This window comes from Cynocephalus volans, chromosome 9 (genome assembly GCF_027409185.1).
Source record: "Cynocephalus volans isolate mCynVol1 chromosome 9, mCynVol1.pri, whole genome shotgun sequence".
Taxonomy (NCBI): domain Eukaryota; kingdom Metazoa; phylum Chordata; class Mammalia; order Dermoptera; family Cynocephalidae; genus Cynocephalus; species Cynocephalus volans.
The window spans coordinates 13962148-13988626 of record NC_084468.1 but is presented as its reverse complement, the minus strand read 5'-3'; the positions used below and the strand labels follow the sequence as shown (position 1 = coordinate 13988626).

At 42.6% G+C, this 26479-nt stretch overlaps 1 protein-coding gene across 4 annotated transcripts in view; it reads left to right on the top strand.

Annotated features, from left to right (window-relative positions):
- LDB2 (LIM domain binding 2) overlaps positions 1-23821 on the top strand; it is a 369574-nt gene extending 345753 nt beyond the window's left edge. Inside the window, exons 6-8 of one of the 4 annotated variants that reach the window (XM_063108233.1) lie at positions 14557-14680; positions 17734-17876; positions 23274-23821. In XM_063108233.1, coding sequence (XP_062964303.1) covers positions 14557-14680; positions 17734-17876; positions 23274-23504 — 498 coding nt within the window. In that variant the 3' untranslated portion in view covers positions 23505-23821. Of the gene's footprint in view, positions 1-14556; positions 14681-17730; positions 17883-23273 lie in introns of all 4 variants that reach the window. The other 3 variants (XM_063108231.1, XM_063108232.1, XM_063108230.1) reach the window with 3 other exon arrangements.
- The last annotated feature ends 2658 nt before the right edge of the window (positions 23822-26479 follow it).

The following is a 26479-nucleotide window of genomic DNA, read 5'->3' as shown; positions in this document are numbered from 1 at the left end:
GGCGAGAATAGTAGCAGACTTTCAAATATTACACACAGATCTCGCATAAAGGACCCAGAAACCAGGGATGCTCTCAAAACATGGAAAATGAAAGGAAAACAAGGTGAAATAAGGGGAAGACAAGGAGGAGAAGCCCCAACGCGAGTAACTGCAGACGGATGGAAGAAAACTAAAGAGGACCACAATCTGTGATTCCTCTCAAGGCTCTTAATAGTTTCTCTGGGAAATATGCACAATGAAGTTACAAGTCGTGCATATTCATGTCTGCAGTGATGTCAGAGAAGAAGTGGCAGAAGCGGGGGGGGATTTTCAGCTCCGACTTGGTTCTGTGGAGGATGTGGGACCATGGGCCCTGCTGTGGCCGTGGCTTGGCCCCGTCAGTCTTTTATGCAGAAATGTCTGCTGAGAGAGGAAATTTCATTCCCTCATTTGTTCATTCACTTTTAATTAGTTATTCTGCTTGCCTACTAAGTGCCGATTTCTGAGGATATAAAGATGGTCAACTCTCCTTGCCACCCGGATCACAGTCTCATTAAAGAAGCAACATTGTATCTATCTATCTATCTATCTATCTACCTACCTACCTACCTACCTACCTATCTATCTACTCAGCTTATTGTAACACAGGGTGATAAAGACATGTTCACAAGCATGAGCATAAAATTAAGAGTGGGGTAACTGGGGGCTAAGTTCAAGGAGGTCAGATCCAATGAGTCCCTGAAAGCCGTGTGACCTTGGACCAGTTACTTAATCTCTCTAGTCTCCCTTTTCTCATTTGTATATCTGCACAGTTCATGGTACTGAGAGAACGATGTAAGAAAACCCCTGTGAGGCCCTGAGCCCAGTGCCCGGCACCCAGTAGACACCAAGTGCTGGGTATGATTAGAGACAGTGAGTGATTTATTCATTAACAAGCTTCTAAAAGAGTTTTATTATAATCATAGTGTTTTCCTCCTGTAAGTGTTTTAAGGAAACCCAGATGAGTTTGAAGAGTTGAAATATCACTTCCTGGGACCTGGGGTTACACTCTGCTGCTCTGAAGTAACTAGATTAGACAGTTGTCATGACTCTCTCTCTGTTTCTGAGTTCCCTAACACCTGAGTGCCAGAGTAAAATTGGGCTTTGTACATAATGTCTTCACTTCCACATATCTGTTCTTTGCCCATGTCCTTTACTAATTGGCTGGCAAACCAGATTTCTTGTCATGAACCACTGTTTTCCTCTTAAAGTCCTCTCCTCTCCCACCGTACACCTCCCTACACCTTCCTGGTTCTGACTGCGGGTGACACAGCAGGAGCTGTAGCAATTAGAAGGCCCGCTGCCCACCCGCACACATGCGCTGACTTCACGACCCTGGGTAAAGACCCTGCCCCCCGGTTCTTACAGTCAGCATTTCTCCATTCTCTGGAGGCCCCAAACATTGGCCTGCCTCTGCTCAAAACCTCACAATGTCTTTCCAACTCCCTCAGGCCAAAAGCCCACATCCTCAGTGTGACATTCATGACCTGGCTCGTCACAAACTTTCTGCCTCATCTTCTCCTGCTTGTTCCCCTCAATCTCTTCACTCCAACCACGCTTCCCTCCTGGATGTTTCTCAAAGCCCTCAGGCCTCCGCTCTTGCTGTTCCCGCTGCTCAGAATGCTGTTCCCTCTGTCTGGAATGTTTTCCCCAAATATCTCACTTCCTAACTTCCTCGGAAATTTAGGTTGCCACATAAAACACAGATTGTTCAAATAAATAATAAAGAAACTATTATTATTAATATATTACTTTAATAAATTATTATTTATTATCTGAAACTCAAGTTTAACTGAGCATCCTGTATTTTTATGTGCTAAAGATGGCAACTTACCAAAGATCTCTACTCAGAAGTCACCTTTTGGGTGTTTGTATTCATTTCTATAGCTGCTAAGACAAATTACTACCAACTCAATGGCTTAAAATGACACACATTTATTATCTTATAGTAAATCAAAAGTCTGACTCAGATCTCACTGGGCTAAAATCAAGTTGCTGGCAGGGCTACGTTCCTCTTGGAGGCTCTGGGGAAAATCTGTCTCCTTGCCTTTCCCAGCTTTTAGATGCTGCCCATATTTCTTCATGGTGCCTCCCGTCTTCAAAATTAAGTCCTTCTCATTCTGCCATCTTTCTGATTCTACCTTCTGATTCCCTCTTGCACTTTTAAATAACTGTATTAGTCATGTTTCTCCTGAGAGACAGAACCAATAGCATGGATGGATGGAGGATAGATAGATTAGATAGATAGATGGATGGATGAAAGGGGATCTATTAGGGGAATTGGATCACATGATTATGGAAGCTGAGGAGTTCCACAACAGGCCATCTACAAGCTGGGATGCTGGTGGCAAGGCTCAGTCCAAGTTCTAAAGCCTCAGAACCAGGGAAGCTGAAGGTGTAACTTTCAGTCCTCCGGAGAAGGCCTAAGAACCTGGAGGGCCTCTGGTGCAAGTCCTGGAGTCCAAAGGCCAGAGAACCTGGAGTTCCAATGCCCAAGGACAGGAGTAAAAGGAAAGGGTGTCCTAGCTGCAGAAGAGAGAGGGTGAATTCACCTTTCCTCTGCCTTTTTGTTCTACCTGGGCACCTGCTGATTGAATGGGGTCAGCCACATTGAGGGCAGATCTTCTCCACTCCCTCCACCGACTCACATGCCAATCTCCTCCAGAAAAGCCTTCACAGATACACCAGAAGTAAAGTTTTACCAGCTCTCTTGGTGTCCCTTAATCCAGTCAACACCCAAAATGAACCATCACAATACTCTTGCTTTGTATTGAGCCCACCTGGATAATCTAGGCTAATCTCTCCACCTCAAGGTCTGTTGATTAGCAGCCTTAATTCCCTATGACACGTAACCTGATGTATTCGCAGATTCGAGGGGTTTAGGACGTGGACATCACAGCAGTCATTATTCATCCTGTCTCAGTGCCTTTAGCCAGAGTAGCCACATTTTCAATCTTCCCAATGCCAACATTTTATATCTCCCTCCCTGCTTTCTTTTTTCTCGGTATTTATCACTATCTAACATGGTATATATCTTTTGCTTATTTCTTTATTATCCATCTCCTTCACTAGAATGTACTTCCATTAAGAGCCGTGATTTTCTTCTTTTATGTTTTCACCTAGAACAACTATGGTACACATAGTACACGTTCAATAAATGTGTTGAGTGAATGAATGGTTGAATGAATGAGTGGACCCCAGCCTCTGCCAGCTCCATTTTCAGAAAGCACTGCCATCATCAACATGAATCCTGCTTTTCACTGAATTCACTTCTGTCCCTGGGTGGGGAAGTGGCTGCTGATACGAGGCTCCACAAATGCACAATCATCAGGGCAGCCAGGGAGCCATAGAGCAGCTGAGTGCCGCATTATTGAGAAATCACTCCTTTCCTTTGTGTCAGAGCAGAGCTGGGGGGCTGTTGCCTGGTGGAAGCTCCCAAAGAGGCAAGCAAGTGTTCCAAATACAGCCACACTTTGAGAGCTCAGAGCCAAGAGAGAGATATCCCCACACTGACCAGCAGCCCAGAAATCCTCGCAAACAGCAGCGTTGGGGATGCTGTCCCAAACCCCAGAACACAAAGCTGTCTTTTACAGTCGTGTGCGTATTTAGCAGGAGGCAGGCATAACCACTGGGTTAATGTGCAGGAGGGATTATAACTGCACAAACAAGACAGCCATGTGCCTTGGAAACTGTCACTGACAGCTCCCAAGGACAATATTCAAATTCCCTCACTCGCAGTATTAAGATTATGAGGCCCCATTTATAAATGTTAGTGTTTACCTCACGGCAAGTACACAGTCTCTTAGTTCCCTGGAAAAATAACCAACATGCTACAAAAGCCACCCACTTTCAGCGAGGACAGGCGAGAGGAATGCAAATATCCCTACGCTGTGATCACCTACATGCAGCACGGGAGTCAGTCTCTGCCACTTGGAGACTAAGCAGCCAAGGTTTGCCTTTTGGGATATTTGGTGCTTTTGTTTCCCCAATCACAGGAAAACGCCAATGCCTTTCTCCTGCTCAGGAAACGTGGAGGAAAGAAAAACAGTGCAGCATTCACCATATTTCAGTTTGGCCTGCACCCAAACTGCACCCCACCCAGAGTGCTCTGCCTGCATCGTTTGCATGTGTCAGCTTTTCTGTGCGACAGAAACTGAAGCTTTGACTGATCTGCCCCTGCCTGCCTTTCCCCTGCGGCTCACACTGGTGAGCCTTCCCTCACGTGCTGTCGTCCACAACGTAGCGATTTCCGATGCTACGTTCCCTCTGGCATCCCCACCTGTGTTCCCTCTGCCAGAGACATCCTCCACCGCCTCTGTCCCCGCATCTTCACTTTCGGCGGGCTGAGTCCTAATTCATCTCTGTGTGTCTCAACTTAAATACCATTTCTTCCTGGCAGCCCTTCCTGACACTGTTTGCCCTTCTCTTTTATAATATGCAGCCCATTTGGAATTCATGTCTATCACCTGTCCCTCCCCTGTAAGCCTCAGGGAACAGAGGCTGTATCCCTTTCCTGAGCACACGCAGGGCCTTTGGTAAATAGCATGTGATATGTGCTTGAATGATTTGCCCCGAGTTACTACAATTGTGAGGTGGAGGAAACAGGATCTGACCCATTTTCTGACGTCAAATCCCCTCTTTGCTTTGTTTTTCATTGTATTGCATTTATGTATTCAAGCATTCACTCATTCCATAAACATTAGACCCATTGTTGGTGCTGGGTAATATTAAAGAGAAATGAAATAGAAGCCTAGGACGAAGCCTGGATCTCTTGTTTTTTAGTCTAGTGAGGGGCACTATAGTAGTTAATTTTATGTGTCAACCTTCTCAGGCTTAGTACCAGTTATTTGCTCAAACATGAATGTAGGTGTTGCTGTGAAGGTATTTTGTACATGTGGCTACCATGTATATCAATAGACTTTAAGTAAAGCAGATTACCCTTGGTAAGGTAGGTGGGTCTCCTGCAGTCAATCCAAGGTCTTAGGAACAAAATCTAAGGTTTCCCAGAGAAGAGGGAATTCAGCCTCAGAGTGCAGCATTATCACCTGCCTGAGTTTCCAGGCTGTGGAAACTGTATGAATTTTGAACTTGGTAGCCCCTGCAATCATGTGAGCCAACTGCTCACAGTAAATGCACGTGTATACACATCCCATTGGTTCTTTTTCCCTCGAGAACCCTGACTAACACAGTGACAGACAATAAAGAGGCCGTGTTTGCCAAAAGCCACTTAGAGTAATCCTGAGTCACTGGCCTTCACTTTCAGCACCCGGGCTAGACTGAAGGTACAGCAATTGGTCAATGAGAATTTTTTAAATTTGCCTGAAATTTTCCTCTACTCCTCTAAGTGACAGACACTCCCTTTCCAGCCAGATGTTTCCTCTATCCTTTGGAAACATCTAGCAACTTTGCCCTAGAACACAGTGACCAAAATTTTAGATGTCCATTGTATCATCAAAATCTAATTTTCAGGTTGTATATGTGTATATGTATATGTGTGTGTGTGGATATACACGTGTGTGTATATCCACACACACACATACACATATCTACATAGAGCAGGAAACATGTATATAATTTTAACACATTTGTCCTAATAAGTTTTAGAATGTCTTCTTTGAATCCCCTGCCACCCCAGCTTGGTTATACCCTAATCACAATAAACTTATGTAAAGCTCTATGCTAAGACCTAGTTAGGTACTTGTAGTGCACTGAATTATGTCCCCCCAAAACTCACTGGAGCTTGAATTGTGTCTCCCAAGTTTTATGTATTAGAAACTTACTCCCCACTGTGACTGTTAACAGGATGCGAAATCCTAGTATGGTCATTGAAAGGTGGAGCTTTGAGGAGGTGATTGGATTGTAGGACCATGCAGTAGTGAATGGATTAAAAATGGTGGTCAGGGTCATGGTTCTGAGGGCTTTACAAGAAAAGAGAGGAGAGTCTGTCTCTCTCTTTGCTCTTTCTGCCTCCACCATCTTGCAATGTGAGACCCCTGGGTCACTGTCACCACCATCAGATGTGTTCCTTGGACTTTGGACTTCCAAGCCTCAGAAACTGTAAGCAATAAATTTCATTATCTTATAGATTACCCAGTTCCATGTATTTTGTTATAAGCAACAAAAACAGACTAATACAGTACTTTAAGTAGGTTTCTTTTGTTTCTCCTAATAACCCAATTAGTTAGGTACTATTGTTATCCAACTTTGCTAATAGGGAAACTGAAACACCGAGAGATTAAGTAACTCTCCCAAGGTCACCCAGTTATTAAGTAGCTGGAATATGAAGCTAATCTGAATTTGCATGCTTAACCACTGCACATGAGGCTCTCATATACCCAAAGTCCTTCATCTTTTATATGTTGCTTAGTTTCTTACAAATCATGCATGTCAGTCAGAGACTACCAGGAAAACAAAACCCATACCAGGTACTTCAATAGAGGAAATGTAACATGGCAAATTATTTATAAAGATGTTAGAGCTGGGCATGCAACCATAGGAAGAGGAGGCAGCCCTAAGATTGGCAATCACCAGTCCTGGGGCCAGAGAAACAAGGCAGGAGGTGTTACTCTCAAGCCACCTGGAAGAAGTTGGAACCATAGTGGATCTCTCTGGTGACAGCTGCTGGAGAAACCACCTCAACTGCAAAGAGAGCAAAAAATACCCTTCCTTACTTCTTTAGCTATGTAGTAGATTGAATAGCGTCCCTCAAAGATTTATGTCCACCTGGAACCTTAGAATGTGACTTTATTTGGAAATAGGGTCTTTGCAGATGTAATTAGTTAAGGATCTCAAAATAACATCCATCTGGATTTAGGGTGAGCCCTAAATCCAATGACTGGTGTCTTTGCAGGAAGAGAAGAGAACACAGAGATGCGTAGGGGAAGAGGCCTTGTGAAAGTGGAGACAGAGATTGGGGTGAGGCAGCTACAAGCCAAGGAGCGCCAGGATTGCTGGAGCCACCAGAAGCCAGGAAAAGACAAGGAAGGATTCTTAATTAGAGTGCTCAGAGGGAGCGTGGCCCTGCTGATACCATGATTTCATACTTCCAGCCTCCAGAATTGAGAGAATAAATTATGTTGTTGTAAGCCACCCATCCAGTCAATGGTACTTGGATATGGCAGTCCTAGAAAACTAACACAGCCCTCTTCTCTTCAGTCTTCCCTGGTGCCTTCAACTGGCCAGATCTCACATGAAGCCAGTTGGCAAAGACAGCTGGGAAAAAATGTGCAGGGGTCAGTCCCCTGCAATAGAGAGCTGGAAAGAAGACGTCAGTCTAAGAGCAAACAGGCAAGTAACTGGACCACTATGGAGGGGGATGCCCATGCATAAAGATATGGCAGAAGAATTTTGGTCATGGGATCAGGACAAAAGAGAACATACAGCAGGGGCTTTGAACAGTGTCTTCATGGGTCCTGCATGTGCAGCACAAATCGTGAGCTTAGTTGGTCTGATGCAGCTGCTGCTTTTCCCTTGGGTGGGTCAGAGAAGCAGTCAGTGGCCACAGTGGTCATGTATCAACAGCCTCAAAAGTGAGATCAAGGTATAAATATTGAAATGCACTGGAAGCATGATGGGTCCTGCAAGACTGGAGTGGCAGCTGCTGCACGGTCACCCCCACGCTCATCTCCCTGAGCTAGGAGGGGCTGGCCCCCAGTCTCCAGGGCTAGATGTGATAACTTTCATGAGTAATCAGTTTGCAAAACAACTGAGAAAAGCAAACACTCCTCTGGTTGAATCTTCAGGAAAAAAGGAGGATGTTTTGAATTTGACAACCAATCTAGCTTTAATCCTATCAGGGAATAAACCCAAATAATCTGATGTTTGGGAATTGCGTAGCTTCTAAGGGAAAGTGTTTCCTTCTTTCTCTTGTTTTTTCTCTAAGGCAGAGTGAGTTTAGTCTGTGGACGCCTGTTATTCATTCTTACCTGCTTCTGGGTGGGGATTATTTGCTTTTTTTGTTTTGTGTTTTGTTTGGTTTGGTTTTAGATTCCATACATTATCTTTCTCTATCCTTTTAATATGAAATCTCTTTTTGGTGATGTGTTTCTTAGGAGAGACCCCTTCACCCACAGACAAGAGCTGACTTCTTCCTCACCCCCGTGCTCTGATGTCATTCTAATTCAGATTCAGCCAGAGGAGTAAGTTACCGAAAGAAAAAGAACTCTAGTTTGTGGATTTGAATATTTTATATTGATCACCAAATTCTAAAAATAAAATTACCACAGATATTATCAGAGACATTAGCTACTAAAATTTCATATACTGTTATGTTGGCCTGATTACCACCCGTGGGGCATGATATCCAGTGACCTCCTGAGTCAGGGGGACCCTGTGATCTACTCCAGTCCCATCACACACTGATCTGGCTCAGTGGGGCTGGCCTGTTAATAACAATAATGTCCATTACTTGAGTGTTGACCTTATTCCAGTCTTTGTATTAAGGGTTACATACATTGTTTCAAACCATCGGAGATAAGTATCATTATCCCATTTTACGGACAAGGATACTGAGATTCAGAGCGACTGATATTCTTAGCCAGGAACACGCAGCTAGTGAATGGCAGACTGGGGAGTTTGAACCCAGGTGATCTGGTTCCAAAGCCTGTAACCCTCATGCATCACCTGCCTCTCTGTGGACAGATCAATGCCATGTGTAAGTTGCAACACAAAGACAATGAAAGCTTTGAACTCGGCATCTTAGAAGCATTTGAAGCTGCTTATATTCGGAGAGGTAGACAATAGAGCAGTTAGGAGTTCATAGCACAGGGTTGGAGTCTGATGAATTTGACTGAAACTCTTCTTCACCCTTCAAACAACTGTATCACCTTGTATAAATTGTAAGTCTGAATTTCTTCACCTGGTAAAAGTGGGGACCAAATGTGGCGAGGGTTAATGATATAGTATATAAGGTACATACTCCAGGGACAGACATAGATTAGGCACTTCATAACTATTATTAAGTTATGACAACAAATATTTGAGTATACCTAATACTGTGTTAAATAAAAGGAAGAGAAAAGTCAAACGTGGCTTGCCACAGATAAGGAGGTGAACAAGTTCGCAAGAAAAGAAAATTTCCAGTGTAAATAACACTGGTATGCCAGAAAATTGGTGAAAAGTTCTATAGAAGCAGAGTTCCTTGCAGGCTGGGATGGTCAGAGATGGGTGTGGGATCTGAGGTGGGTTTTGGAGGAAGGTAATTGTTCAGATAGTGTGAGCCAAGTGTGGGGTGCACACCGGTGGCCCGCTACAGACTCGTGCTGGTCCCTGGCAAGACTGGGAACTTCCTCCTGAATGTAAACCAGCTACATCCAGAAAGTAAATCAACTGTGTTATATTGCTTAGTTTATCTGACATGTTTTGGACACAAAACTTTCTCAGTGAAGGAAGCAGTGAATTGAGTTATACCCTGCCTGAAGCTCCTTACCCTGTCTTGAAGACACAAGTCATTTGCAGCCCACCTCCCTAGAACTCTAGTGTCTTAGATCAGGGGTCAGCAAACTTTCTGGGAAGGGCAAGATAGAAAATATTTTTGGTTTTGTGGGCTGTGAGGACTCTGTCTAACTACTCAGCTCTGTCCTAGCACAAAAGCAGCTATCCACGATATCCAGATTTGGCTTACAGGCTGTAGTTTGCCAACCCCTGGTTAAGAGGACTGGAAAAGAAAAGAGAAGGCCTTATGGGCAAGAAGAATTATATGAGCAAAGGCCTGAGCAAGGTGTTGACCTGCGACCCTGAACAGACCTTCATATGAAGAGTTCAAACTCAGAGGAGTTCATTCAGAAAAGGTGGAATTGAGGTGTTGGTAGTAGACAGAGCCTAGGTTGGAAAATGAGCAAATGCCAGCCCCAGGACATCAGCTTTCTTGTAGTCCACAGCCACCTCTAGTGAGCACCACTTATTCCTGTTATCTGGATAATGAGATATTGGCACCAGGAGTGAGTGTGTAGCTGAAGAAGATCAGATTTCTCCAGTAGAGTTGTCAGATGAAAACCAAAACAAAAGCAAAATACTGTACTGGTCCATATTTGCTGGGCCCTCTGTTAATATGAAAAAACAAGAATTCTGGGACTGAGCTAAGCTCTTCTTGCCTGGTTGAGACATGTGTATGCATTTGCACAAAGCACTCTGCACAGAGGAGACAATCAGTTATTTATTAAATGGACAAATTAATCACTTGTAAGCCCACAGCACCATGCCTGGTTTGTCTGCCATTAACAAATGACTCCTTGCTATAAATCTGGCTGATGTATTATTCATCCATCCATCCAAGCATCCATCTATCCATCCACTTCTCCATTCACTCATTCAGCAAGTCCCTGTTGTGATTACAGAATTTCACACCAAAGGGTCAATGTTGGGGCCAGAATCCCAGAAAATGAGGTCAGGAGCATAGGGGAGCAATGCCACCCTAAAACTCTCACAAAATCTGCAAAAGGTGTCCTTGGAGCTTTTCCAGGATGCACAAGGGCTTTCTTTGGGATCTTAAATGGATTTGGCAGGGACCACAGGTTTAGGGGCTTCAGACTCAAAGAGATTTCTCAGGCCTGCTGGTTCCTGCTCCTCCTTCCACCGTGTCCTGGGATTCCTCATGGTATCTTCCAACACCACTGCAGAAGGCCAAACTAAACTGCACCCCTGCATGCAGGCTGCTGCAGATATTGGAGATGTAGCAGACATGCTGGCTATGGCCTTTCTTTTCAGGTAAAGGAATGGTCCACTGGGAACTTTGAAGCAGGCCCAACTTTGCAGATAAAATTGCTCTTCAAAATTGAAGGACCCTGTGTGACAATGCTCAGGACCATTAATGTGAATTTGAGCGGTGTGTGTGTGTGTGTGTGTGTGTGTGTGTGTGTGTGTGTGTGAGAGAGTGTGTGTGTGCAGGAGGTGGAAAAGGCATATATATTGTATCCTGGTTCATTCTTATTACCAACAGGCGTCTCTTTTTCCTTGGGTCAATGGATAGGGCTATAAAGGATTCATCAACCTCCAGAAATTTTGTATAAAATTTGAAAGACAGACTGCACAGCTTTCACCAGATTCTTAGGAGAGCATGAGACCTTAGGGAGAACAGGAATCATGGCTCCAAAAGGATTTGGGTAGTGACTGAGCAAACTCACTCCCCCAACCGGCTTCCTGATTTCATCTCATAACGCCCCAGGCCTTTGCTGTTGCCAAGAAGCATTGGCTTGCTGCCGAAGAAGACAGGCTCTTATCTGAGTTAGTTCTGCCACCTACAGCACACAGCCCAGCAAAGCCACTGCGTGGTAACAGCAGAGAGGAAGCCTCATTTGCAACATGAATGAGGGGAGGGCTGCCTCTCCAGCCGGGAACTCTCCACTGGAAGAAAAATGGCTTTGGGGATCTTGATTAGCATCCAGAGATGCAAGCTCCTTTGGGGTGGGTTGCAGTGATGGGAAGATATTTTTATAGTAAAGAGGAAAGGATAAATTTTGAGGATTAGCACCTGAAAAAAGGTGTTTCCCAAAACCCCAGAGAGGAAAGGCACTGTAAAAAAGAAAGAGATAATGAGCTCACGGGTTCTCACATTAAATGTAACTCTCCTATTTTAGAGCATGTTTGACGCTGGTAGTCTTTCTAGGTCCAAACAGGTCTTCTTTGCCATCTAACTTGTTATATGATACAAATACTTGCTTCAGAAGGATGTGATTTCCTGAGACACTAGAACTGTAAACACAGCGTAGGTTTCTTAATATGCTTAAATCATTTTTAGGGGAGCAGAATGCTCCTTGAAGGCAGAGATTGTGTTATTCTCATCTTTGTGCCTCCAGTACCTAAGTAGAGTGCCTGACACTTAGGAGAAAATTCAATAAATGCTTGATGATTTAAAGCAATAGAAATGTGGTTTGTTTTGCAATCTGTGCTGTGCTTGCTAATATGTAATCATAATATCTACAGACTGTTGAACTCTTAAGTATTTAGACATAGTATCTCAAATTCTCACAGCAGTATACAGGAGGGGTATTGTTTTGCAGGTGAAACCAAGACCCAGAATTATTAAGTAGCTCACCCAAGGAAAATTCATGCTTAGAACTCTTGTCTTGCAAGTCCATTCATGTTCTACTCCACCCATGTATGCCATAACCATTGTAAGCTCATTTACAATGAATGGGGAATGAATCAAAAGGAAATAGTTTTAAAACATTTTCTAAATTTTTTTATCATTAAAAAATGTTTCCCAGTCCTTAGAATTTTTCTGAAAGTTTTTCTTACTATCTTTGCTTAATAATAGATGCAGATATCTTCTGACCCTGTCTGAATCTATTCATGATTTTTCTTTGAGTGATAATCCACTCTTAAATCTACTTGTAGAGACGACTGTGGAATATTTTTCTCCATATGATCTGGTGAGCATCAGTGGCTGGGGAAGGCAGTGAGGTTGTTTGTAACTTGTACTTACTTTGATTTCCAGCAAAGAATTCTTAAAAGAAGAATATACACATAGAATTGCACCATGTTGGAATGTGGGATTAATAGTACAGTAATCCTGCCTCTTTCACAATTTTGCCTTTATTGATATTCTAGATTTCAAAAAGGACTCCAATGTAAGCAAGAAGCTTCACAAGATTGAAAATTTATTGTAACTACTCCAGGTCTCACTACTTTACAGCCTGACTCATTAGGGTTGGGGGCTTTGTCCCTGCGGGGCATATTGTACTTGTGTTATTCAGGCTTTGAAATCTTGCCCTTTTCTTCCAGAGAAACTGCAAATGGAAGAAAATTACAGTTGGCCCTTAAATGGGGTTAGTGGTTTTGGCAAATTTAGGTCAATGATAGGTCAAGAAGGTTGAAGAATCTTCCTGAGTAAAGATAATCTGGATCTGAGAAGGAAAGAAGGGAGCATAAAGAGTGGCAGAAAGTGAGAAGTGAGTGACATAAGAGCTGAGAACCACTGGGGACTTGTGCATGTCTTGCTGTCTATTATCTATTCTAAAGCCCAGAATATCTAAAGCAGTTGACTTCGAACTCTGGTAGTGTTCATCATAATTACTTGGGGATATGGTTTTTTAAAATGCAGATTCAGGGCCTCACCTCCACACCCAGTGAAACAGAAGGGGCACAGCCTGGAAGTCTGTATTTTTAATCATCAGCCCATTTGGTTCTGATGAAAATGTTCCTTAGACCACACTTTGAGGAACATCGGCATAGAAAGATCCTCCAGTCTTTCTAAGAATCACTCTTTAAATGCATCCATTCATTGGAGCCAAACCTGGGAACACAGAGATAAAAGGCATAGTCTCAGGATTCAAAGAGTTCATGGCCTACTAGAAAAGGCAGACATGGAAAGCACGAATGAGTAAGTCCATAGAGCAGAAAGGGCTGGGTGCTACGGGAGAACTGCAGAGAGGCCCCAACTCAGCCTGCCTGGGGAGAGGTGCACATCTGGGAGGAAGGCTGAATAGAGAAAGTAACTACATCTTCCAGGATGGGTGGGCATTAGCCAGGAAGCGGGGAGGGGAGAATTGCAGGTAGAGGAGCTCAGTGGGCAAAAACCTGTGTGGTCTCCAGATAAATGCTCAAGATGAGGGATGGCATAAGGGAAGAGGGTGATAAGAATGGTAGGCTGATGAATCTGGAGTCTGCACATCTGTCTTTTATAATAAAATGATGTGCTTTCTCACATGGGAAGGTGAGTTACCAACATTTGCATCACTGTAATTGTGAAAGCAGCTAATGTAGCAATCCAGATTGTGGCCTTTGTCCTCTTAGATACAGTATTCTCAATGCAATGGTATTCTCATAAGCTTCCAATTGAGAAGGAATTCAGAAAAACCCAAGGGAATCCTAAATGATTTCACCTTCTTGTTTCAGTCATTAATTTTGTCATCAGATGGCTTGGACCAAAGTAAAGCTAAAAAATCTAACCGAAAGAGGGAACCAAGTGTCTATGGATAGAACCACAGAAAACCCTCCCACATTGAATGAATTTTGGTGTGTGTAACTTACATTATTATCAGGTGTAAAATACAAATGAGAACATGAAGAAAAATAAAATACCATTCATCATCTGCCTTCATTAGAATTAGGATCAAAAAGTACCTGTATTGCCACTCTGTTCTTCAAAGTTTAAAAGATGGATTTCACTGCCAGATAATCTGCATGAACTAGCATTGTACCTCTCGGTGTGTGGTTATACAAACAAGAACAACGGCCAGAAACCGGAGTGGAAATCAGAGCATACTGTGCTCCGTGCAAGAGAGATTTTCTCTTTGTCTAGAAAGAGTCTGTGAATTCAGAATATATATATATACCCCAGATTCTGTACAGAAAATGTGTGTGTGTGTGTGTAAATCACATTCAGCGGTAACATCATATTATAAACAATAATAAATTAAGTCAGTACAATCCTATGTTTGGTAATATCTCTTTTCCTCCAAACTTGCGTAGAGAAAATCAAAACCAGGGAAAAAAGGAATAGTACCCTTAAGCTTTCTAACTGATTCCAGCTGTTAACATTATTTATTGCAATCACTATTATCAAGTAGCAAAACACCAATGTCTTTGAACTCCTTGCAGTTGTGTGTAATACTGGAGCCAATGCAGGAACTGATGTCGAGACATAAAACTTACAACCTCAGTCCCCGAGACTGCCTGAAAACCTGCTTGTTTCAGAAGTGGCAGCGGATGGTGGCCCCGCCAGGTACACCCTCGTTTTTCACTCTCTTTCTAAATATGTTTTCAGGGGCTTCTTCTGGGAATGAAGTGATAAGAAAAAGAAGGAGATTGTTATAAATTTATCAGGAAAAGTAGGTTATTAGGGATATTCTAACCATGATTTTGGATGTAGAGACATTGAATTTGTGAAGGGCACACATCCTTAGGAATCATCTACGGTCTCCTTGCTTCCAGGTTAGAACCTGAAACCCAGAAAAGTAAGATGCTTGTTCATGATCACCAAGAACGTCATTGGCAAAGCCAAGATTAGAACCAGGGGTTCCTGTCTCCCAGTCCACGGATTGTTCCACTGGACCAGACTGCTGGCTTCTCATGGCCTAATGCTTTTGAGTTTTGGTTCTTAAAATGATAAAAATTATAAAATGGAAGAAAGAAAGAGAGGATTAGAAGGAGGGGGAGAGGGAGGACAGGAAGAAGAAAAGAAGGACGGAAGGAAAAAGTTTGTTCTGCTTTTAAAGATATGTTCTACCAAAAGGTACTTGGATCATAGAATTCATAAAAGATTCTGTTTCCCGCACTTCCCTAGAATGCTGTTTAGATGCTAAAGTCTCCTGCTGGGGTTCTGAAATTACTGCTTCAAGTCACCATTAATTGTCTTTCTATCTAATACATTTTCACTCCCAGGCATGTGTCGAGCCTCATTGATCATAAAGCAAAACGTCTCCATTCCCTAAAAATTATTTTTATAAAGAGTAGTTATTAACACGAGGCACATAGCTTACTGAATCACAAAATATAATGGTCACTTTCCACTGGTAATTAACCAGGGGCTTTATATAAAATGAATATAGCAGATTTGACCAAGTACATATTTAGAAAGCTGAGAAAATAAGCATTATTTTATATAGAATAGTTGCATCCCCATCTCAGGGGAATTTTGGACTTTTAAAATATGGTTTTTCAAATATATTAAGTGTGCTTAAATTGGCCTATTTTCTCTTTCAATATTGATAAGTCTTTATGGAAAAAAGTGCTTCACTCACCAAATGCTTCGAGCACCTATATTTTCCAACATATGTATATAATTCATATATTATTTATTATTTCATTTATTTGACAATTATTTATTGAGCCCCCATTAGGCATGAGGCACTGCTCTAACCACCGGGGGCACAACACTGAATGAAACAGTCAAAAATATTAAATAGTTATAATAACCTTATGATATTTATTGTTTTCCCCATTTTGAATAGTGAGACCTGAGACTTAAAGTAGTAATTTGCCAAAGTCACTTTCATAGCTAATAAATAAAGGAAGACTGTGCCACGAAGTGGATTTTTTTTTTTTTTTGTCTCCAAAGTCCATGCTTTTACTACCACAACCACCTACTGCCAATGGGAGTAATCCAGAGTGTGCATTTTGGGTACTTTACCCAAAATTCCATGAACAAAGTACAGATACAGGAAAAAAAAAAAAAAAAGCCTATTTACATTCTTAAGGTCAAAGGAAGAAAATGCTTGTCAGGGGTAGGCCTGGGTGTCTACTTGACTTTAGAATGTTCTACTCAACTCTTCTTCCAACTCTATGAACTGGGACAATTCTATTTTCTGTTTCTGTCATCTTTCAGAACAAGTATTCATAACTTTATTGAAAGAGATGATAGACCCTTTGATGAAAATCTTTGAGCATAAAAGACAAAATATTTACAAGCAAAAAGGATGCTAGGTAAATAGAAACATAATCCCCATCTTCTTCATCAAAAGTGAAGGATAACTTCTTGGACTAAGTGGTCTTTGAAATGAGCCTTGCTGGATGTTGCTCCTCACTGTCCCTAGAAGCAGCACAGGTGTTCTAAGAAAATGTCACAAGTCCCCCTTGCCTTTTCCAGTACGGCCCTGGCTTGCCTTCTCTCCATCAGAGTCAGGGCTAAAATAGGGTTAGCAAAAAGGATGCTCTTACTTGCCATTTCCAACTTATTCAATAACTGCCTGGAAAAGGCCTCTGAAGCTTTCTCATTTACAAAACAAAGATTATAATAGCAATACCTAATTAATAGGGTTGTTATACATATAAAATAGTTAATACATAGGAAATATTAAAATAGTATCTGGCGTTGAATAATACTCTATACGTAATAAACAAACAAACAAATAAGATCCATCTTACTACACATTCCCGTGGGTCCCTATATTTCCATTAAGGTGTTGCTCCATCTTTCAGGTTCAAAAAAAAAATTTTTTTTTTTAATTTTTTAATGGGCCTTTCCAGAAGAGGTCTGGCTTCCCTTCATGAATATGCAGGCTCTACCATACATGCTAAGACATTTTTCCCCAGCAATTTAAAAATTAGTAGGAGTTATTAAATACCAGGATCCAAGCCACAAGTATTCCTACTGAACTTGGGAATCCTTAAGCTCCATATTTACAGCTGATAGAACTGTCACTTTCTCTCTCCTTTTTTTTTTAAAACTTGAGAATATCAAGGTGTAATAGAGATGGGCTGCAATATGACACTTAGCCAGCAGGTGCTGCTGTTGTGCACTGGTTCACTGACTAACATTCATACAAGGGTGCATCACAGATCCTTCATGGTCGTTCATGGAAGGATTCACGTTATCCTTCAATTCGATTTTTCCACGAACTTCTCTCATACCCTGAAGGTCCACTAGAAATACCAGGAATCCTCCCTTTGGTATAAAAAGAAGGTAGTCCTGGGGAAAAAAATCTCCCTAGGTTTTCTAATAGCAATAATATGTTAGATTCAATTATTATAGTGGTACCTGTAGCTCACCCCTAAAATATACTAATAAATTGTAGACATATAATTATGTAGAATAATTAAATAAAAATTATGTTATCTCCATACAAAAGAAAAGAGTTTCACACATTTTATGCTAATAATAAATCAACAGCTTTCTGCTTTTATTTTTGTACAGTTACAAGAAATTAAAAAAAAATTAAATGGTCTATTCTTTTCAATTCACAAAAACAGCTTCTCTGGAGAGACAGTATGCTGACGGTCACCTTGATGCTTTTGCCCTGGAACTGATCTGTCTCCCCCTTTTCCATATTGCAGCAGAACCCACAAGGCAACCGACAACCAAACGGAGAAAAAGAAAAAATTCCACCAGCAGCACTTCCAACAGCAGTGCTGGCAACAACGCAAACACTACTGGCAGCAAGAAGAAGAGCCCGGCTGCAAACCTGAGTCTGTCCAGTCAGGTACCTGTAAGTCTCGCTTTCCTTTTAGGCCTGAAATCCTGCCTTTGCCTGTCTTTCTACTCAATGGGCCTGATTAAACTCTCTTTTAGCTGTTGCAAAAAAGATCCTGGGCAGGCTGGAGGTGGGGGGGAGGACAGGCAGGGGCAGGGATTGGGGTGGGAGGGAGGAACTCTGCCACAGAAACTTTCCCCTGCAAACCGGGAATGAGAAAGGAATATTAAGAGTCGAGGCTGCAATGGGATCTGAATTAAAAAGCCATCAGAGTCACAGACAGGAGATATGTCCCTTAAGATTTAATTAAAATATCACTTAGCAGCATGCTGGTGTCCTATCAGGGCCTCTCAGCACCACCGTGGGAGACCCCATGCTCCAGTGGAGACTAGCTCCCGGCTCTCAGACTCCTACTGTAATTTGGCCTGCCCTTCCCAAAAACTCAGGTAATTAATTTGCAGCCACTGAATATGCAGCTCAATGGATTTTGCTGCTTTACCCATTTCATTAGCTCAGGAGAAGGATCAGCCCCTGGTTTGGTCTCAACTCTCTTGACCCCTTGACCCCTTTCTTTCATGTCTGGGTCTTGACAAAGGCCACTTGAAAGGGAGCTTCTTTGAACCCCAAAGCTGACAGCTGAGGGTAGTCCCCAAATAGAGTAAAAAGTGCAGAAACTTTCTTCATCTCCCATTACTTCTCCAGCACTGTCCCTGCTACATAATTCTTTCCTGTCCCCTGATTCCCCCACCCAGGGTCAGACCACCGCTTCTCAATTCTCACGCTCCTTTAAACATCTGCTGTCCCTTCTCCCCTCCACGATTCCTTGTGGGTTTTCCTCTCTGCTGCTCTTCTCACACCACCATGTCACCACCAGGTGTTTTGACTGTCATTTGAATCCTGACACTTTCTGGGTGCTCCAGGGATACCCTCTAGACACTGTGTTTCAGAAGTGTGCCCTGTTTCTTGTTACTTCCTTCAACCAGGTCCACGTTACCTTCTCCATCTTTCTCACAGTTTTCCCTTTTTGGTCTCTTGTCCTCACCCTTCTTGTTCTGATCCTGCTCCATCCCGGTCCACGTCACAGTGGATCTTCACACAGGAATTCCTCACTTACAAATGTGCCTTTCAATCTGCCCCCCACCCACCTTTACCCACTTTCCATTGGTCAGTTCTCTTTGTCCAAAACCAACCCCATCGGTACCTTGAGAACTCTCTGGGCCACTGGGATTCTTCTCCTGCCTTCCACAGACAGGCCATATCGTTTCCACTCCTGTTGCACTGGAAAGAAGGGATCATGGAGAGACTGGCCAGCCTGCGATGGAAGGGGCCGTTTTAGTTTTAGGACCACCAGGAACTGTAGTCTCCACATAATGAAAATAGTCCTCAAGTAGTTTTCTATTTTCTTAACTGAGTTTTACAACTGTCACCCCTGAAGTTCAGGGAAAAATCAAAGGAGAAAAACAGTCTCTTTATTGAGGTACGAACAGGTTATGCCCACTCCTGGTTAAATTGGAAAATGCATAGAGAAAATGGCCTGATGTAAATGCATCAACTGAAAAAGTATGCACAAGTGGCCCTCTCTCCTGCCGGTCACAGAGTACGGTGTTGAGAAGGATTCTGAGGCCTAGTCTGGGTTTGGTGGGCCATCCGTTCGTGATGTCTGCACGGTGTAGAAGTTGAGAATAGCAGCCTACATGTCATGTATTTTGACGTAGGTGGTCTAGTCGAACTCATTCCAATTTTATTTTAAAGAGCACATAGTTTTTTCTACTCTATTCTGCTCCTGTCCTCCAAACCAACAACTGCATTTTAGTGGAGGATACCTGTGTCGAGAGGGTTTTTAATGAGTTCAGACCCTTTGGACTTTGTGTCAGCAAGACACCATTAGAAAGTGAGAGTTGAATTTCTGCACCATCCCCACGCCATGCAATTAAAGATGTTTTAATTAAGTAAAACTTTCAGGTGGCCAAGAGAGGCCAGGAAGACAAAGAGGTTAGGAAAATATGCAAATTCTCACATGTCCTCGAATTGAATAGAAGTTAAATGATAAGCATTGGGTGGCTTGTAGCGACCACACCTTTAACCCTGTCTGCTGAATGATCAACCCTACTTTACTGTTTAAATAGAAATGCTCTCTGCAGGCGTTAGCTGCCTGGTCCAAGAGCATGTGCCACTACGGCCCAGCTGTAGTCTGTGTCGCTGCTGAGGCAGCAATGTGTGTGTCTGGTGAGGACTAGGGTTTAACCCTTGGATTCTGCTTCTCACTCCATGAGCAGGGGCTAGGAGCGATCCCGACCTGCAGCCTCAACCCTGGGAGGGATGGAGACCTGTGTCATTCAACAGCAGTGACCCCTTCTGGCCAATTTAAGGAGAAGCATTGAGGGGCCCTGAAAGGAGTCACTTCCAGTCCTCCTCAGAGGTTGGTGGTCCTTGCACAGGGGATTAGTGAGAAGATGTGAAATGGGCAAGAGCTGGTGGCACCTCCAGGCTTCCAGAGGTCGGCCCTGTGGGGAGCCAAGGGCACAGATGCATCACAATCGCCTCCCGTGGGACACACAAGATAGAGATGGGGAAGACATGCCTCTCTCTACCAATGTTGGGGGGATTTTTAAAGAAGTGGGGGTGGGGAAAAATGCTGCTATCATCCCCTAGCCAGACACAGCCCAGAATGTACATTGTGCCTCCATTTATTTTGTGTGACGATAAGAAATCAAGACTGCCAGTGCAGAGAATCACTGTCCTAGTCTAGAGGTTCAGAAGAACCAAATGGAAACGTGCATGATTTCATAAGTGGCTTCAAGTATCTAAGTACATGTGAAGTCCTCAGTGCACGTGTCTTTTATAGCTTGTCATCTATCAATCATGAGTGCACACAAACACACATGATTATTATTTATCTGTCTAAGGATATTTAAGTAAAGCAAATGTGGCATCACTCTGAAATTTAGGATGCTTAAAAACACCTATGCCTGGGCATCTTTCCCAGCTGTTCCTAGAACAAAGATTCACCAAACAATTACAAGCCTCTGTCAGCCTTCTTTGAAGTGATTTAAACCATTATTTTCATAGTAATTTTCTTGAATAACTGTTGTTTTCTAATACAATGAATGCATCTGGAGTGCTGGGAACTTTTCCTCTATTGTCATGCTTACCTTGGCTGCTTCCTGGTTTTCTACTCTTTCTGTTCAAATCATGCTGACCTCTTCATACTCTCCCAGCATCTCTGATGACCATGGAGTCTCAACACTAATGCTGACCCATGTGGGTGGTTCTAACATCCTTCTGCCCCGTGACACCTTATGCATGTGTTTTCCAAGCCCTTCAAAGTATGCTGCACACGAGTCATGAGATGAGATTAACCCTCATGTCAAGCTCTGGCCAATCTTGCCCCGTTCTTTCCATCTACCTGTGTTCCTGATCATAAGTACAATCTCCTAATTGCCTGTAACTAAGTGGCCCTTTTTTATCCTGAACACTCCCAGTGTATTCTATGGCAGCTGCCTGGCTAACCCAATAATGTTCACGCCTCTGTGGTGGCCACACTCTAAAACCCCGTCATCGTTCTTGCCAATCAAAAAGACTATGTCTATTTTGCATCTCACCTTAAGAGTCCTCCTGAATCTCCTTACATATCAGTGTCATTTCTGGTTCTTTGTTGCATAATAAATATGATCACGGAAGCACACATCTGAAAATCTTGCCAGCAACTTTGTTGCTGAGTTTACCAAGTTCACATTTTAAGCATTTATTCCATCTGGGGAATTTCTCTTTAAAATCATTTTTATCAACTCAAAAGTCAGAAAACATAGTTTGAAAACCTATTGATTATCTCCCCTAACTCAAAGGGAAAAATGAATGAATGAATGAATGAATGAATAAATAAATAAATAAATAAATAAATAAATAAATAAATAAATAAATAAATAAATAAAACCAGATTTTTCCATTCTGAAATAGAACAGGTGGTAATTAAAGGATATTCAGTGGGCACTTTCAAAAATCTAGAAGGGATCTGGAGATCCTCCCAGGCCCTTCTCCTGACCATAGGCAGTATTCTATTATACCATCCTAGGAAAGCCTTCTCCTGGCAAAGCCCCAATGATAAGAATTTTTGACCTGTTGTCAAAGGGGTTTCTTGAATTAGCATCCTGGCCAGGAAACCCACCCTCCCATCTCCAAAAGCATCTGGCTCAGCTCTGCTTTACCTGGCCTCAGTAGAGGCTTATCGCAGTTGGTCACTCTCCTGAAGTCACTGCACTTTTAAGTAGAGTGTTGTTCGGAGTCTGCCCAGAAGAATCCACCTGCCAGATGTCCTGTCCCATGCCTAGGTCACCCATCAACCCCATATGGTCCCCTTTGAACAAAGAGACCAGAGCTTTGCCCTGTGCATGCATCTTTCTCCCCATCCCTGTGCCTCTCTGGCTGTGGCTTCCATGGCACTCCCAGCTACAGGAGGTGGCTTGTTTGCATGGAAGGACAATTTGTACTTAAAGGAGTGATTAGACGGATTCTTCTTGCACGCTTCCATTTCCGATGACTACCAGCTTCATCAGTGTAATTATAATTTGCACTACTTCATCTTCCTTTCATGGCACCAGCTGGACAGACGGGTTCTCTTTACTGCCCAGATTGGTGGCAGGGTTGCCTGTGTGGAGATAGGTGACAGGCTCCATGAAATAACAGATGGTAAATTCAGGGCTTGTTGGCAATCAGCAGGTTTTTGCTAATGACTTAATTAGCTATGCAAATTGTCAAATCAGTGTGAACATTGTTTTTATCGAAAACTTTACCTAAATTAATTACCATAATTAAGTAGAGAATGTCAAGGATATTGGCTGCATAAGAGGGCCTGGCTGAGTAGAGAAAAGAGAGATTCTGTCTTCAATTAAAATGTATATCCTGCTTGGGACAGAGAAAAAACCATTTGGAATGAGTTGAGTGAATATCACAGAATCGCACCTTACGCATGTCCGGTCACTGCTAACTTCCAAAGCCACTCACAGATCCTAAACAAAAGTGGTGGATTTTTGGAGGTATTGAAAAGCACCCAGCAGAAGGTTCCACAGCCCTCTCAAAAGTCCCCAATGTCAGCAAGTTCAAAGCGTGGATTTTTTTAATTTTGAAAAATCCATTTTTTTATTTCTGCAGATTGCTAGCATTGCTTGTTCTCCGGTGTCAGGCTGCGCACTAAGGACATAAACTCGCGTGGTTGTTACACATCAGGAGGCGATGTTTATTTCCTGTAGAAATCAAATATGCGTCTTGGCCCCCGACATTGAGACTTGACCCTGTCGTACAGTACACGAGGGTGTCTGTCCTAGGTTCCCCAACACCTCCCACTATTGTTTTAAGCTGAGCTTCTCTCTCCCAAGGTTTCCCTGTAATAATGTCAGCTGCTGTTCACAGGATGTGATGGTGGTAGGAGAGCCAACTCTGATGGGAGGTGAGTTTGGGGACGAGGATGAAAGGCTAATCACTAGATTAGAAAACACGCAATACGATGCGGCCAACGGCATGGACGACGAGGATGACTTCAACAATTCACCCGCCCTGGGGAACAACAGCCCGTGGAACAGTAAACCTCCTGCCACTCAAGAGACCAAATCAGAAAACCCCCCACCCCAGGCTTCCCAATAAGATGATCGACACCACTGTCAATAGGCCCGTGGGTGATAATCACAATTTCAGATCTTTGCTTACAGGAGAGGAAAGAGGATTTTCCAAGCAGATATCTATTTCTAAACAACAATGATCTGATTTTCTTTCTTGCGTTTTGTCTTTTTTAATTGAGAAGATCATTCCAAGTAAGCTTCCATGACCCTTCCTTGGAGGCCTTTACAGGTAATGCAGATACCGGCACTGATCGTAATTAAAACAAGAGAAAATGCTAATGCATCTACTGGCACGGTTTTAACAATGTGTTTGTGTTGAATTTTCTTTTCATGCATCAGACCAAGGCCATACTGTTTATAAGTGCTCAGTGCTCAGGATCTCATTAATATGCCGAACCTAACTACAGGTGACTTTTAATATTGTAAAATATTTTCTGCTTTTTGACTTGCATCTGAGAGTTTCTTGTTTCAGTAAAAAAAGAAAAGAAAAAAAATCAGCTTTTGGAACGTAATTTAAATGTACCTTTTTTTTTTTTTTTTTCCTTCACCTTTTGCTTCACTGGACAACAGCTAAGAGGGCCTAGCCAAGTAATTTATGGTCGAGCTGATGTCAACTGGTTCTCAAGTCAGTTGGTTCAATTTAGCCCGAATGCTGAAACAAGAAATGTCTTTTTGTCATCAGAGACACCAGGGCTGATTTTTATGTAAAGAGAGACAGTTGGACCCTTGAGAATTTATGCATTTGTAGAGTTGCTGTTGATCCAAATATTTTCAAGCCATGTAATCCATTAATTTTGTGGGCAGTTTAATAAATCTGAAACTTTTTTGTGTTTTTTTTTTTTTAAATTGTATCTGATTTGACCATTCTTCCTTTTCATAGTATATTTCTTGTATAATATTTTGTAAAGCCCTCACCTAGTTCTTTTATGGGGACTTTTCTCTTTGGGCAATTCCAGTGTATTTATGTGAAACTTTATAAGAGAACTAATTTTTTCATTTGCATATTAATATGTCTCTCCACACATGTAAAGACACAGTGGCTCCGTGTGTTAAAAACAGCTGTATTTTATGTATGCTTTACTGATAAGTGTGCCAATAATAAACTGTGTTAACTACCAAAGAAAGTGAATCTGGCTATTTGTGTATGTGTGCAGAAATATGCCCACGATTATAGAAGTATTGAGCTTAAAATTATGGTCTAGCTAACACCTGCATGAAGCAGGTTCACTGTGTACTGGTTACCAACTTGACTGAGTCCGAAGGGACAGAATACACTCATGTGCAACAAGTTACATGAAGTAGGTTTATTACTCACAGATAGGCAGCAAGGGACAACAGAATCCTAGGATTCATGAGAGCCAGTCCCCCAAGACTCAGGAAAGCTCAGGGCAGAAGGAGTCTCGACTTGTGTATCCTACTTGCACTGCAGTTGAAGGACCCCGGAAAGCAGCCCATTCCGGATTTTATACCCCAGGATCACATGAGTCACTGTGCTGAAGTGTGGAAGGGCATTCTGTTTCTGAGGGGATGGGCTGGAAAAGAGCTTGAGATGTTCCAGCCAGTCCCCCCTTATTCCCAGCACACTTTACAGTTAGTATGGAGAACTACGAGTGAGAAAGTGGTGACAACTAAGTCGGTCTAAAGCCACTGGAGAACTGTCCTGAAACCTGTGCCATCTTTCAGAAGTATGGTTGGTTCCTTTCCTTGCTCACTGCAGTTGCTTGAGCAGATGCAGGAGTGCCTTCTCCGTGCTGAGCACGTGCTGGTTGAGAAAAGGTGCTGGTTAATGAAAAGGATGGACTGGCCCGTGCTCCTGGAGCTTGCAGTCAAACAGAAAGGCAGTACCTTCCCCTCACTGAGTGCTTTCTCTGCACTAGAGAGCACTACTTAAGGCTTAGAAACATTATTTCAATGAATCCTTGCAATAGCTCCATAGAGTAAGTGTTAATATTCTCATTCTTAAAAAGCAATGTCTCTCTTGCTTGCTTTTCTCAAAGATTTCCTATAGAGGGTATAGAAAATTCACTTGAGAATCTTTGGTGTTTCAAAACGTTCCTCGTGTTTTTCTAATTTCCACAAGTGAGGAGATAAGAGAGGAAGTCTGTTATCATTTATTGAGTGTTTATTAAGTGCCAGGCAATTTTAATTTATCATCTCAGCAAATTCTGGAAAGGGGGTTTGAAAATGGGAAGCTAAGTTTAGGATCTCCAGAAGCAGAGCCTAAGACCGAGATTTGGGGGCATGAGATTCATTAAGAGACTGTTCTTCAGAAAAAAATCCTTTAAAAGAGTGGGGGAAGCAGGACAAGGAAGGAGAAAGAGCTAAGAAAAGCTGGGGACGTAGGTAGTCTATATCCTGGGCCTGACACATAGGAGGAGGGCTTTGGAGCATTGACCTCAATGCAGAATTGTCCCCTCTTGTGCTAGCAGCCAGCCTCTTGTGCACCTGTATCAGTCTGTCATTGTCTGGGGACAACCCCCATGGTGTGTGAGGAGACTAACCTTCAGAGCAAGATGGTCTGCATCAGCTGAGGGCCGTTCTGCAGAGATGAGGTCAACTAGATGGCACCAGTCACAGCATCTTGGGATGAGTGTTCTGGCTTCATAAAGGACATCAGAGTGTGTGGGCCGGGGGGGCAAAGCATCTACTCCATTTAGTGAATTGCCCCCAGACATCAGGACTGACACAGTTGGGATTTGAATCTGGATGTCCCTTGACTACAAAGTCTGTTTTTTTCCTAGTACATCACATTACCTCCCTGGAACATTAGCATTTTGTAGAAAATGTGCAGTGCAAAGCAACAGAGCCCAAGGAAACATAGGGAAATAGCTGCTTGATTGCTTTCCCACTATGGTACTCCAAGAGAACTTCCAGGGTATCCCCTGCCCTGCCTCACCACTTTAAGTTGTTGTTGTTGTTTTTTTATCAGTTCTTTAAAGTCACCCATATGTGCAATCATTATAGAGGATGCTTAGGACAATTTATTTAACACCTGTTCCA